Here is a 15,912-nt window from a genome sequence, read left to right as displayed (position 1 = left end):
CCAAAGTTTGAGGGAGATTTCACGTAATGGAAACGTCGGATGGAGGGTAGTTTTTAAAATGAATTTTGAGATTCTGTTAATTATGAAATATGGTTTTGTAGTCCCCAAGGGCCAACATGGAGCTGGAAAGAAAGAGTGTTTATGGACGAAGAAAGAACAAGTTGACTTCATGGGACTCCACAAAGGTACTTCAGAAGCAAAGTTAGCAAGGCAAGACATCCTCCGAACCCAACTAACAAACCTGTGGATGAACAATGGAGAAAAAGTAGCGCAACTTCAAGCATGGATCAAAGAACTCATCACTCAGCTCAACAATCTCAGAGAATCAGTAACGAACCGAGATTCAATCTGGTACGCGCTCAACGCTTTCCCAAGAATTCCAGAATGGTCATCCTTAGTAGATGCATACTACATCTCTAAGGACTTTGAGGTAAGTACACTAGAGAATTTGTTTTCTACTTTTGAACTTCATGAAACTCGATGTGCAAATCCTAAAGAAATCAAAAAGTCAAACAACAATCTTACCTTGAAAGCCAAGAATAATATGATGACTCTGAAGCATCAATTGATGAAGACGAAGCAACCTTAATAGTAAGAAAATTTAATAAATTTATTAAATCTAATAAATTTAATAAGTCGCGAGCAAAGAAACAAACTCGGAGCAAAAGGAAGGTCCGGTGTTACAACTGCCAAGGTGAAGGGCACATCAAAGACAACTACCCAGAACTAAAGAAAAAGGAAAAGGAAAAGGACAAAAGATCAATGAAATTGAAGCATAATCTAAAGGTGACGTGGGACGACACATCATCCGAATCAGAAATCGAAGACTACGCCAGACTAACCCTAATGACAGACCATAAAAAAGAAGACGATAGCAGCTCATAGATATGCATCGATGATGGGGGAAGATCATCAATGGAAAGCTATGATGAAGGGGGAGCATGAGAATAACGAGGTAAGTCAGGTATGTGCCTTATCTCCTAAAAAGTCATTTAAATTTATTAAAATTCTTTCCAAGAATTTAGTAAAATTAATATATATATATATATATACTTGAAAAGACAATTAGCTAATACATGCCCCTTATAATTGTTTGATAATTTAAAATTAGATAATGATAAATTGAAAATACAAATAGAAAGTTTGAAAAATGAACATGCATGTTTGAAACTGAATAACTTTCAAAATCTAAAATTTAGAAAGTATGGTAGGTAAAACTGATATATTAGAAAATACTAAGGATAAATTAGAAAAGTCTCCAGAAGTTACGTACCTCTCAAATTTTTAATAAATTTAGTAGGTAGGAACCTGTACTGGGTTCCAAAATCATATTTAGGTTAACTATTTTTTTGGACTTAGGGCTTTCAGAAAGAAAATTAAATATTTAATTTTTTTAAAAGACTTTGTCTAAAAAGTAGTTATTATTCCAATAACCAAAATAGCATAGTGTTTCACCATAGTTTATAAGTCAATTATTAAAATAAATATTTAATTGACTTACTATGAAGCATTTAACTATATCGATCCACCTAAATCTATCTTAAAATCGATTGATAAAATCTCAATCTAATTTCTTCAAATTGTTTAACGAGATGGATCTACTGATAGGTCAATTTAAATGTATGACTAATTATATGCTAATGTGTCTGAAACATAAAATATTAATAGCAATAATTTAAACTCAAAATATAATTTTTTTTAAGAGAATGGAAACATCCGATGGCGATTTTTACATGAAATAGAGAACGATATCTTTCATCTCTATCGATGAAGCTTCATAATACTATGGATTCTACCATCCATAAAAGGGGACACCGCCGATCCCACTGAATCCACCCCTGGAAACACCATGAGTATTCTAAAATTCCAAATATAAACGTTAGAATTATTTTAACTTTTTTTATTTTTGTGAAACATTTAACAACTTGGGTTTAGATATTCCATGATGATGGCCGCGGCAGACAAATTTCCTATTCTACGTAATAACAAAGAAAATTATTATTTATCCAGTGTCAACTGTGTAGAATAAATATTTAATTCCAGAGGTAACATATTATATGAAAGATAATCTACTTGCTCCTAACTCTTTGAAAACACAAACATTATCTGAAGATCCGACGAGAACTGCAGCGAAAAAAAACAAGGACCGCAGTTTTCAAATGGGAGGTAAAAGAGTTTATATTGAAGAATTAACACTATGAAAACAAAAAATAAAAGTGAATAATATCACCTTCTAAAGGCTAAGCTGTGATTCCTCTATACTTTAAAAGAATAGATAGACAACTTATATTAATACAATTTTTTTATATTATTAAAATTTATAAATATTTAAATATTTTTTTAAAAAAAATAAAACTTTATATATATTTTTTAAAAAAATATAAATATTTAAATATTTTTAAAATAAAAATAATAATAATTTTGTACTTTCAGGAACCGTAAACTGAACCATAACCAACTGGCATTTCAAACCAGGAACCATAATCGTCAAACCGTCCACCGAGCTAAATAGAAATCAGACGTCTGACAGCGATCATTGGCTGATAAAGCTAATAGCAGTTACCATTGAAATCCTGTACTTCACAGCTAAGTTTCTTTGGAAAGCTTCTGTTCACAGGAAGGGATGCTGAAATCAATCTTGAGATCATGGTCAGGATAGCCTTGATGAAATATTTGATGGAATACAGGTGATCAGAACTAAGGGGAAATTTCATTTGTCATACAAACATATAACTACTGATACATGCTAAGTGAAACTCTCATGTCAACATGAAAAATCAATCCAGGAATAATACTATGCAAGTTCAGCATAAGGCTAGTCGTCAATATGGTACATGAATACCTTTACCAGTTAGAGAAGTTCTTGAACTCTACATTTGAGGCCTCTACTTTTCTCTTCTTGGTTGAGTCATCTGATCTTGCAACATTGGCAACTGAAGAATCAGTGGATGTGGAGGTCTTTGTTTTGAGGTACTTGCCGATACCGCCAGGGACACCCATAGAACCAGCCACTCCAACGCTTGGCTTACTGTACCATGAACCTACCTTATCCTGGAAATTTTCAGAAAAGTAGGGGACAATAATACTGTCTTGTAGATTTGCAAAATTGTGCAAAAAGGAAAAATATGTCAATATACAATGACAGTAAATAATAGAAATTTTTACTTTTTCTTGATCGTGTTTTTCCTCTTCAGCCTTCACTTCCTCTTCGTCTATCTCAGTATAAGGATTTACAAAAATGGTGACACTTGTTATCTTTATCTCCTCCTGATAAAGAAGGAACCGCATAAGAGATAAAGGAATAATTATTGTCAAAATCTAAGAAATGAAATGAAGATCCTTTGCAGCGCCAACTATTATAGGTTGAAAGATCAGATATCATATGGAGAGGGAAAAGGAAGAATCATCATGCTTTAACACAAAACAGCTAAAAAAACAAACAGATATTTAAAGATTTGGTTAACAATATTTAGCAAGTTATTGCCATAAACATGTTTCACTTTTACAGGAGAAGACATCTACTGTCCAGTTCCTTCAGAAAGTTGCTGAAGATGTGCAGAAGGGATTACATGTTTCACTTTTACAGGAGAAGACATCTACTGTCCAGTTCCTTCAGAAAGTTGCTGAATTACATTAATTAAATAATAGATATGGTCTGAATCTTAATGTTACTGTGATTATGTAGAACAGACTTTACACAATGAAGAAAAAGAAGTTGAGAAAAGACGTCATGGCATTGTGAGTGAACTGTGCATGAAAATTAATGATGGCTGCTGAAAATGTAGAAAATGTAATTTTGTGGTTCAATTATAATGTCAACCAACAGCATCACCAGTATCTGCAACCACAGAAGTTCATTCTGGAGTTGGCTGGGACGTAAGGTTTCCCTTAAGATTTGATGTCATAATAGTCCAAACCAAGCATAGATGCATTGTCAATTCCTACTGTTGCAAAATGAAGTCAATAGCTCTCTAGGAAGCTGAGAACAGCATTTGCAAGTTCAAACTTGAAACTAATTTTTATAAAAGTAAGAACTGACAAACAAGATTTAAAATGTTATTTAGCTGTCGGGAATTAGTGACTAAGCTAGAATAATGCAATTGTGGAAGCAAAGTAAGGCTACACAGTTGAAATCATCAAGAAGTGATCTTTACGCTGAAGTCAATCACCCTTCAATCTACTTCAGGGTTATAAATAAAAGTACCAAGTAGGATTTCATCATTGAAATCTTGTAAACTTCATGCCAAAATTGAACAACCTTCAATGTATTTCAGGGTTTAAGTACTACAATGAACGGTTCCATTGTTGAAACCATGAAGAAATGGCCCTAATGCAGAAGCTGATTACCCTTCAATGGACTTCAGCTTTCAAGTAGAACTCCGAGCTGGAGTTGTTATCTTGATGGTGTTTCGTGTCTAGACTCTTCGCTGGAAATATACACGGTGCCTATTTCAAGTGGCACAAAACAAAATTTTACTTTGTGTATATATAAATCTTGGGTATTTGGTGAGTGATTGTAAGACTGAGGACCTTTTGGGTTCAATATACTCTTAAACATAGGATACTGGAGAATATACTTGTAAGGTGGAACAGAATCAAGGGACAGTAAGTAGATTTGCCTCAAATATAGATATAAGAATTATAGGAATCTTTAACTTTCCCAAGTTAAACATGGCAGACTTCCTCACTCTACTTGTTGCCAGCTTTCTGGAGAAACATGATTCAGAACAACCCTAGTGGATGATAACAAATGTGTGCTAATATAGTATTCATGATTCTTGGAATACTTTTGGATGGCTCTCTTATTGGACTTCATTGGTTTGCTGTCAATTGCCATTTCAAGATGAGCCCATGGGTGTCAATCAATGCCTAAGTGGCAATGGGTGTGACTTCCAAATCCACCTTACCAATATTTACACCAGAGAAACATAAATATATAACAAACTAAATTACAATGACTCCTTATAGCAGATATGAAAAGAAAATTAAGCCCAGTCACTGCTGGATGAGCTGATTCTTAAAAGGCTTTCTGGAGTTGTAAATCTCCAAATCATATCTACAAAGAATTGTTTTTTCACACTGGACATAATAGAATGGAAAAGAACAATTTTTTTAGGCCAAAAACAGTGTTAAAGGATAAGATCAAGTGATGACAGGATAAGCGTGAATAATAAGTAACAGGAATTGAGAGGCCTAAGTGATTGCATACCAAGACAAGTACAAAATCTACAGATATCCCATTACAAACATTCCACTTTTAGCAATAGACCCTAAGGTTTAAAATTTCGACCCGTGCTGAGGTTTCGGTCTTGGACCGGAACGATAAGTTTCGGTACCGTATCATGTCATGCCGATATAGTTTCGGTATTTTTTAAATATAAAATATATTAATTAAAAAATAAATAAAATAAATAATATTCTTAAAAAAAGGAAAAAATATGAAAATAGATAAATAAATAAATAAATAAAAAAGTTATTATAATTTTTAAATTAAAATAAATGAAATATAAAATTAATTAGATAAGTTTATTAGGATTTAATAAAACCTCTTTAATTATCTCCATCATAGTTAGGAGTTGATTAAAATAATTAACCTAAGTTTAATTAAAAAAAATCTGAAATCCGACACCACTCGGGAGTTTGCATAACTTCGGCGCTGCCGCTGAGTTGCACGACCCCTCAGTCATGGCCGTGGGGATCATGTGACTCCTCCAGCACAACCTCGATAGTCGTGCGACCCCTCTGTAGCGGCGGAAGGGTCGCGCGACACCTCCACGACGGCAACGGAAGGGTTATGCAACCCCTTGGCTGTTGTTGTGAGGTTGAGCGACCCCTCCGTTGCGACCACGGGGCCGCGCAACACGTCACAACTGTCGTGAGTCGGGTGTCGGGGTCATGTCGGTGTCGGTCACTGGGCGGAACAAGATGCTTCGCCCGTCTCAACACGGCACTTTAAACCATGATAAACCCTTTTATAAAGCAATGATTTTAAAGTTATCCATGATATCAAAACACAAAGATGTGAGACATGGGTTCAGGTTGTATTCTATATTCTCAGTAACAAAACACTATGAAGATAGGTTGTAGATTGAAGTGATACAGATTTTATGGTCTTCACGAAACAAATTTATGGAGGATGTATCATACAAAAGAATTCAATCAACTATAAACATTTAAGACAAAAAAATCTAAAAATTTTGTCATATAAACTTCTTTGCCATCAAGCAATAAAACAAAAAAGCTTGAAGAACAGATCAGATACTAGCCAAATAGAACAAGATTAAACATGTACTTCAAAACTAAACTAAGGATGATCAACTGGGAAAAGTTGATTTAGTAAAGCATCACACAAACTAAAATAAAAAACCAGGAAAAATGATTGCTCACCATAGGCCTATCATCATCATCAACAGGAACCTTTTCCATTGCAGTAAGCGTGTTCAAACCACCAACAACAGAACCAAACACTGTGTGCTTAAAATTCAAATGGCTGGCTGACTTGTAAAGAATGAAGAACTGGGAACCATTGGTATGGGGTCCACTGTTGGCCATGCTGAGAATACCCCTTCCTGAGTGTAGTAATTTTGAATTCAACTCATCTTTGAAAGGCTTACCCCAGATGGACTGTCCTCCCCTTCCAGTACCTGTGGGATCACCTCCTTGAATCATGAAATTCCTACAGAACAGGATTTGTAAATTTTCTGAATTCATTTAGGAAATAGAAGCAGAGAATGTGTTGCATCAAAGACACTCACCTAATGCTGCGGTGGAAAGCTACACCATTATAATAACTGTTTTCACAATGTGTAATAAAGTTTTCACATGCTCTGGGAGTTATGTCACAATGTAGCTCTAGATTTAAGTCTCCATGGGTTGTGTGCAACTGAATATATCCTTTCTTCTTTGGATTCTTTTCAACTTTGACATATTCGAATTCGTTTTGTGTAACTGGATCATAAGCAGTAGAGGTGAATGAGCGCGAGGCAGCACCAGTGGTAAAACGGCTTTTAACCTGAAATTGTCAACATCTCCCATTAGGTGTTAAAATAATACACGAACAAGGACCTATCCACATTACAAATGAAGCCAGAAACATGCCAGAAGTCAATGGTACATGTGCAGATAAATATTGTAAAAAAAATAAAAATAAATTAACCATAGAAAAGTGGGCATACAAGCTTAGCATTTACAGGCACCCGTTCACCTGCCATGTGCAAAGCAATTCGAGCAGTTGTCTTATCACTAGAAGCTGATTTTGCTGCAGCTGCACTTCTCCCATGAACAGAAGCAGATGCAACATCTACAATGCTAAAGGACTGAACAGGTTTGGAGTCTCCATTTGCACCAGATTGTGAATCTTCTTTCACACGCGATCTTGATTCTAGAATAGCAGATAGTGCAGCAGCTCGTTCTTTTTTTGCTTTTTCTCCACCTCCGCCATGCAGTGCAACCAACTTCCCCTTTTCAGTTCCTAGTTCTTGAAGCATTTGCTTAATATCACCAGATATATTAATGTTGTAGGTTGGATCTTCACTCATTTTCTTCAAATCTATGAAAACAAGAATAACGGAACCACTTAATTCCCATCTATCAAGAGTTACATTATCTAGAAACTAACATATTTACCTTCATTATCAACTGCCAGATTATTTCTAACATGATCAAAATCAGACAGAACCTTGCTATCGAGTGCATTGGGATTCTGCAATAGCATCACAAAACTACATCAGTTTATCTAACAGAAGACCCAAAAATGCAGAAGCATTCTTTTGAACGGCATACCTGGATTGTTATTAAATCATCCTTAGTAAACGGCTCATCTGTAAGCAACTCTTTCCAGTTTTTTGTTTTGAGGTTTAATTCTTTAATCGCCTACATGAACAAACCAAAATGAGGAATTAAACACGTAATAAAAAAAAATGGGGAAATGTCAGAGGAGTGAGACATCTGTACCAACATACCTCATAACAGAAAACATTTCCTGTAGTTTTAACAGCGATTATATGTGTAAATTCTGTAAAAACTTTGTTAAGAACTGGGCACTGGTACTCCCCTGTATTAAGAAAGTAACCAATCTGTTAATGGTTTATAGTAGAAACCTTAAAAAAGACACAAGCTCCGAATACAGAAGACTTGAAAATACAGCCAAAAACAACTGAAAAGAGAAAACTAAGGATAGCATAATTGAGGAAGTCAAACATGTAGTTTCACAATGCCCAACCTTGACTTTTGCAATAGGTACAGTATAAAAGCAATATGCTCTCTAACCTGTGAAAGGTAAAAAAAATGTTTTTTTGGAAAATTCTTGTAACTAAAACAAGAGATAAAGCTAATTGTTGATATTAGGATATAAGTGCTGACATGAATTACTTGTGTTTATGTATTCTTCTTTTCCTCGTATAATAGCTTAACCGATTCTGTAGTCTAAATATCAACGTACACTGTTCTTATACTGTTATGTAGAATAAGAGAGTCAACTAAAGAACCATATGGAAGTGGATTGCTAGATGAAGACTACAGCAAATGTGGTCTCCATCTTTTGGAATTTCAAAGAGATTTTCTCGAGAAACGGAAGACCAAGTACTGTGATAGATGAAAATCATTCAGCACAATCTATTAATCACCGCCACAAACCTAGCAATCAATCTTCACAATTCCAACATTCAATTCCTATGCGTGACAGTTCTAAATTCTTTCAAAATTCAACAGGGAGCTATCAGAAAAAATGTTCTTAGCTAGTTTTATTTTCTTTATAAGCTGCTCTACTTTGTTTGGTTTCACTTATGAACACAATTATGATTATCACAAGCTTTACTATCAAAATCTATTCTTTTGTAAGTTTATTAAATATTATGCAGAAATATTTTTCTATCTTACCATAATTTCTTTATCATCAACACGAACTTTTGATTTTTTTTTTTTTTTTTACTTTTTACTCATTCAAAATCACCAATGGTTTTACATTTCCTTTCCCTGACAATACCTTTCTTTCCTGTATTTAGTTACTAACTTATTAAAAATGCTATCCAAAATTCTGAACTTTATTGAAATAACAATTTCTTGAAATCCAATATTAACTACTTTACAATTACTCAATTTCTTCATTTTACAATTTGCTCATATATTTTAGCATGCTTTTTATGCCAGCACTTTAAACCACATCACCGCCAACTCTCTCATGAAGTTACTTTCTACTAATGCACCATCTAAACAATTGATTTTGGAACATTCCTAATCTTATCCACTACTGCATGCCATGTAGTATTAATATTATTATTATGAAAATCAGCACTAACTTTTTCTTCATCTATTAGCAGTAATATGCGTTCAGATAGTTCCCTGAAATGATCCTGCCTTTAAATGAATAATATAATATAGGAACTCATTATATGATCATATTTTACTTGTATTTTGGTGTGTCATGGAGAATATCCTGTTACTAAACCCAAAATGTTGTAATGAAGAAGAAAGAAATTGAAAAAAACTATATAAAAGGATTAAAATCATCATGAGTTTACCATCAGGATTCTTGTGGAAAGTAAGAGGAATTAGATCTTCTTCTCTGAAAGCAGCTCCAGAAATAGGATGCTTACCATATTTCTTGATATAAGGGACTATACTCCTGTATCCAATGTTAAAAAAAAAAAAAATTCTTTCATTGTAAATCTAATAGAAGATACACAAAACTAACATTATTTTACAAGATGGCTCACATCAGATCAAACACACTGCCGTCGGAAGTACAAACTGGGTCTTCAAATGGTAAGAAAGTAAGCCTGTAAACGAGCATAAATATACTAAAAATTTGAGGAGGTAAACATAAAAATAAAATTGAAATCTTTGGAGTTGGAGCATACGAGCAGCAGTAAAAGGGTAATTGTTTGAAGGGTAAAGAGTTATCTTTAGATTTGGCACCACCCCACTCAGTTGCCCACTCAGTTTTTGTTATATACATCCGATCTTTACTGTGTTGCTTCTTTCCCATCTTGCCTTGGCTGTTGATGCCGCAAAAACAGCCGTGAGGTATGAGGAGAATGAAATAGAAATTTGGAAACACATATATCAGTCCATGTTTGACCATAGGCCACAAAGGCAGTGTCTTAATTCTTATACTCATTTCTCCAAAACAAATATATAAAAATTGCAAATTCTTTTATAAATAAAATAAAATTCTAGGTATTTCATAAAGATAATAGTATACTATTACACATGAATGATCTATGAACCTTTCAATGTAAAGGAAGTTAAATTATACTGTCGTAAATTATAAGTTTGCTAAAATCTGCAAGACAGAACTAAGGTAATAAAAAAATTCACTATATAATCCCATCTACACCCAATGATAGAGTTAGAAGACAAATTAGAAGAGTAAATGAATTGAAAGTTGAATGTGCACAGGTAAAGCAAGCTTGTGATAGAATCAGCATGTACCAGTAAGCATCCAATGACTTACAAGAAATTGAAGAAACTATAATGCCTAGGAAAGAGCAAATAAACAGAATGCTAAACAAATTAACATGAATTTATTGAATCTAATCAATTACAAGAATTATCAGAAGATCAAATATGAATCTCAGAGTCCAAAAATATCTGAAACACAACATAGAATGGCAGCTCAATAGACTATTACATTATACAAGCACTGAATAGGAAGGAAAAACTTTATTCAACTTAGTAATTGAGCTTGAATTGACTTCTCACTGGGGCATTTGAGCATGAATAACTAGAAAAAAACTTAGAAGCGTAGAAGAGAGGATAGGGAACCTGAAAATGTGGGTATGAAGAGTGAAAGAGAGACTTCAATGGAAGGAGGATGCAGGAAAGATGTAGCCAGAGTTACATATGGCAGTGATGAGGAACATAAATGGGGATCACATTGTTGCAGGGGGCAGTGGATGAGAATGGTTGGAGAGGTGTACTATTTTTAGGTTTTGTATTCAAAAATTATTACATCTAGATCAGTTTGATTAATAGATCACCAATCTAGGTTTTAACTAACCATAGCATAGTTATAAAAAATCAAACTGGAAACAAACTAGAAGAGCTAGGTCATTGGTTCATTGATTAAACCAGTTGATCAATTGGTTAAATTTTAGATAGATCCAATAATTAACCTGGAAGAGTTAACTGGTCAGACCAACCCAGATTAACCGATTGAATTGTTTATCTTTCACAACCATCCTAAAATTTCATAATGAAAAATCATCATTATACATTGTATATAGTAACCATAACAGCAATAGCAACTGTCACAGTACCAAATAGGATTCAATTATAACTAGTATAAAATAAACCAATTTACAAAGACCGAGGGAATAAATATTGATAAAAAAACTCGCCAGACAAACACAAGGATAACCAATTCAGCAAAGTCAAATGCTAACATATCGTTTGCAAAATCAAAATGACACTGACGTCTTCAATTTTTCTGACCCAAACAATCAAGTATAATGGCACCTAAAATTAAAGTTGCACAATTGTACCTACACAGTTAACCAACAGATTATCAATCTATACTTGCTGGTACTTAACAATTTCAAAAGTTAAAATTTACTGCCAAGTGAGGAGGAGGAACTCAAAACTTCAAATCATAGTGACAAGCTTACCATTCATTCCTTACCAGATTGCAACTTAAAATCTGAATTTAAAGACAATAAAACAGAAAACCACTTACCAGTGCTTGATATCTGAGCAGGCAACCTTGTGCCAAGTCCGGTAGTCTCTGTTCTCACTTCGGCACTTGTTCGAAATAGGGGAAGTCAAACTGCGACAGACAACGCCAACCGATGGACCAATCTAATCAACAGTTGGACTCATGTCCGTAATAGGGCAAAGGAGAAAAGGAAAAGAGATCAAATGAGGATATAAAAGAAGATTTGGACCAGAAGAAGGTATCGTTCACTGTTCCGGCAGCCGGATCATGTGTTGGCGGAAAAGGTTTTGCGGGTTTAGCGAGAAGGGGGAGGCAAGATCGAGTCGTCTCGTGAGACCGAGAGGTGCAACAACGCGGAATAGAAGCGGGATCGGACTGCCCAGAGGCGGCGGCGGAGGAGGAGGAAGACGAGGAGGGGTCTTCTAATAACCAAATTAAGTTTAAGAATAATTACCTAAATGGCAATCTATTAACCAAATTAATCCAGAAATAATAGTTTATTAGTAAAATATCCAGATAATTTATTAGAAGACCCCTCCTCGTCTTCCTCCTCCTCCGCCGCCGCCTCTGGGCAGTCCGATCCCGCTTCTATTCCGCGTTCCGCGTACGCCTTTAAGATTGATGCATGCCAAATCTAGCAAGCCCTAGCCGTTGTTGCACCTCTCGGTCTCACGAGACGACTCGATCTTTCCTCCCCCTTCTCGCTAAACCCGCAAAACCTTTTCCGCCAACACATGATCCGGCTGCCGGAACAGTGAACGATACCTTCTTCTGGTCCAAATCTTCTTTTATATCCTCATTTGATCTCTTTTCCTTCTCGCCTTTGCCCTATTACGGACATGAGTCCAACTGTTGATTAGATTGGTCCATCGGTTGCTGTTGCCTGTCGCAGTTTGACTTCCCCTATTTCGAACAAGTGCCGAAGTGAGAACAGAGACTACCGGACTCGGCACAAGGTTGCCTGCTCAGATATCAAGCATTGGTAAGTGGTTTTCTGTTTTATTGTCTTTAAATTCGGATTTTAAGTTGCAATCTGGTAAGGAATGAATGGTAAGCTTGTCACTATGATTTAAAGTTTTGAGTTCCTCCTCCTCACTTGGCAGTAAATTTTAACTTTTGAAGTTTTTAAGTACCAGCAGGTATAGATTGATAATCTGTTGGTTAACTGTGTAGGTACAATTATGCAACTTTAATTTTAGGTGCCATTATACTTGATTGTTTGGGTCAGAAAATTGAAGACGTCAGTGTCATTTTGATTTTGCAAACGATATGTTAGCATTTGACTTTGCTGAATTGGTTATCCTTGTGTTTGTCTGGCTAGTTTTTTATCAATATTTATTCCCTCGATCTTTGTAAATTGGTTTATTTTATACTAGTTATAATTGAATCCTATTTGGTACTGTGACAGTAATGTATAATGATGATTTTTCATTATGAAATTTAGGATGGTTATGAAAAACAATTCAATCAGTTAATCTGGGTTGGTCTGACCAGTTAACTCTTCCAGGTTAATTATTGGATCTATCTAAAATTTAACCAATTGATCAACTGGTTTAAACAATGAACCAATGACCTAGCTCTTCTAGTTTGTTTCCAGTTTGATTTTTTATGACTATGCTATGGTTAGTTAAAACCTAGATTAATCAAACTGATCTAGATGTAATAATTTTTAAATACAAAACCTAAAAATAGTACACCCCTCCAACCATTCTTATCCACTGCACCCTGCAGCAATGTGATCCCCATTTATGTTCCTCATCACTGCCATATGTAACTCTGGCTACATCTTTCCTGCATCCTCCTTCCACTGAAGTCTCTCTTTCACTCTTCATACCCACATTTTCAGGTTCCCTATCCTCTCTTCTACGCTTCTAAGTTTTTTCTAGTTATTCATGCTCAAATGCCCCAGTGAGAAGTCAATTCAAACTCAATTACTAAGTTGCATAAAGTTTTACCTTCCTATTCAGTGCTTGTATAATGTAATAGCCTATTGAGCTGCCATTCTATGTTGTGTTTCAGATATTTTTGGACTCTGAGATTCATATTTGATCTTCTGTAATTCTTGTAATTGATTAGATTCAATAAATTCATGTTAATTTGTTTAGCATTCTGTTTATTTGCTCTTTCCTAGGCATTATAGTTTCTTCAATTTCTTGTAAGTCATTGGATGCTTACTGGTACATGCTGATTCTATCACAAGCTTGCTTTACCTGTGCACATTCAACTTTCAATTCATTTACTCTTCTAATTTGTCTTCTAACTCTATCATTTACTCTTCAATTCATACCATTTTGACTTTGTTGATCAAACAATCCTACTACGACAAATACAAATGTTTTGACCATTTAATCTCAATAATAATGGCAACTTTTGACAACTCATAACAATTTATCATTTAACATTGTACATTACCCAACCCATCAAATCTGTACCAAAGAAAACTTGCATTAACCAAGACAATATGTCAAATTAAAATATGCTTCATATGTCAATCTAGCAAAACTGGTTTAGTGAAATCATGTTAATTTCATGTAGCTAATTTTACAATTATATTTTAATTTCGTCATTATTGTATGTTACTATTGATAAGATTGACAAAAAAATCAGTTAAATTTGGTCAGGTTGTGAAAATTGGTGAGTTAAATCAGGTTAGGCTCTGTTCCTTAGGATTTTCCTATGAAACAAGTTGGACAAACCTTGCTGCCATGGATCCATACATCAAAATCGAAAAAAAATCAGATGACATTTTTTGACAAATCAAACCTTGTGAAATTGTGAATGATCTTTGTTCACCTATTGTTGATCAACTAAGGAAGCACAATGATCTGAGTTTTGCATTTTCCTTGGATGAAGTACCATGAAGCTAGCAAACCTACTTTAAGATGTCTCTCCATGCAAACGGAGGTTGAAGATCATACCTTTTCAAGAAGAGGAGTGGGGAATGTTTGCTAGTGGGACGCCTTCAGAGGGGGAAGCTGCTAGGGCTCTTTGCGAAGGGGGAAAGAGTTCGCGAGTGGGGATGCCTTCGCGACAGGGAAGAACGCTGCTAGATCGCCGCAAGGAGGATCGCCGCACGGAGGTTCGCCGCAAGGAGGATCGACGCCGCGCTAAGGTTTCTGTGAGGCAGGGAACACGCGAACACGGGGTGGGTTTTCGTTTGGGTTTTCCAGCGTCGGTGGCAAATTGATATTTGATAAATTTATAAGGTTATTTTTGTCACAATCGAGGTTAATTTTATCTATAAAAACTGTTAATCCTGGAATCAAGAAAAATCTTATAGTGCGTTTGGTTTACACGTTTTTCATTTTTATTTTCTGAAAAACATGCGTTTTCTAGAAAATAGAAAATGACTTTTTGTTATTCTTTATTTTTCTAGAAAACACTATCTAATTTTTTAGAAAATAGACATGAAAAATACAAATCAAATATCATTTTTTAGAAACGCGCATTTTTCAAAAAATGAAAATGAAAAACGAACAAATCGAACGTACTCTTATTTTTTTGAGGTTTTTCGATTTCGGGTTGGATGCCCAAATTGCTGACGTGTCAGGTATGCATTATAACTTCGGAATCGTTGATTACCTAAACCAAATAAAGATTTTGTTGATAATCTTGGATAGATAATCAAGACTATCAAGGATCATCCCGAATCAAACGCGACCTATGTTATGTTCAAACGTGGCTCTCTTTTTCAAAAACACCCTCAGCCCTTTAAACTCTCTGCTAAAAAGGTCAAAAACCAAAATTAAAAAAAATCTTTAAAATTGGGTAAAAAAACAAACTGTAACATGGCACATCAAATACTGATAGATTTATTATTTTTAGATTTATTAAAACATATAATATTTATATTATTTTTTTTAACAAGATATCCAACTCTCACTTGCCATCCAATTAATTTTAAAAATAAAACGATCCGATTCCATGAACCGTCCGCCAAATAAATTTGAAAAGCGCAGAAGAATAATAGAGAAGATCCAATATCACTAATTATTCGACGATTCAAGGGCATTCAAAAATATCCAAGGTAAAATTCGAACTCTCGTGAAAATATCACTAGGTTTTGAAAAAGAGCCCCCGCTGCTTTACTACATAACTATGCCCATGGGAAAAAATATAATATTTTAATTGATGCTTAGTGCATTGTCTAGCTCGTGATGAGATGAAGATTGATAAATCAAGTATTAAGCGGTTTTAAATGGAAGGATTATTTATCACAGTCATGATTTAAATTCTTAGCCATGATATAAGTTTACTAT

General features: G+C 34.7%; 1 protein-coding gene across 1 annotated transcript; it reads right to left on the bottom strand.

Moving 5' to 3' along the window:
• Positions 1-2,661: 2,661 nt before the first annotated feature.
• LOC121971728 (peptidyl-prolyl cis-trans isomerase CYP65-like) lies at positions 2,662-14,824 on the bottom strand. The gene is made up of 12 exons (XM_042523134.1): positions 14,572-14,824; positions 9,858-9,995; positions 9,714-9,776; positions 9,519-9,622; positions 7,962-8,053; positions 7,783-7,872; positions 7,627-7,702; positions 7,176-7,549; positions 6,756-7,012; positions 6,388-6,676; positions 3,166-3,267; positions 2,662-3,051 (listed from the first exon to the last, which is right to left on the bottom strand). The coding sequence occupies exons 2-12, from the start codon at positions 9,983-9,985 to the stop codon at positions 2,845-2,847; spliced, it is 1,782 nt and encodes a 593-aa protein (XP_042379068.1). The 5' UTR covers positions 9,986-9,995; positions 14,572-14,824; the 3' UTR covers positions 2,662-2,844.
• Between the last annotated feature and the right edge of the window lie 1,088 nt (positions 14,825-15,912).

Source organism: Zingiber officinale, chromosome 4A (genome assembly GCF_018446385.1).
Source record: "Zingiber officinale cultivar Zhangliang chromosome 4A, Zo_v1.1, whole genome shotgun sequence".
Classification (NCBI taxonomy): Eukaryota; Viridiplantae; Streptophyta; class Magnoliopsida; order Zingiberales; family Zingiberaceae; genus Zingiber; species Zingiber officinale.
Note: the sequence above shows the minus strand (reverse complement) of the source record. Positions and strands in the feature narration are given on the sequence as shown.

Excerpts from the sequence above, each read along its gene's own strand:
- LOC121971728 (XM_042523134.1), bottom strand. The coding sequence starts at position 9,985 with ATGGGAAAGAAGCAACACAGTAAAGATCGGATGTATATAACAAAAACT. Across the intron at positions 9,777-9,857 it reads TTACCCTTTTACTGCTGCTC|GCTTACTTTCTTACCATTTG; the intron begins GTATGCTCCAAC and ends GCTCGTTTACAG. Across the intron at positions 8,054-9,518 it reads TTTCCACAAGAATCCTGATG|GGGAGTACCAGTGCCCAGTT; the intron begins GTAAACTCATGA and ends TTCTTAATACAG.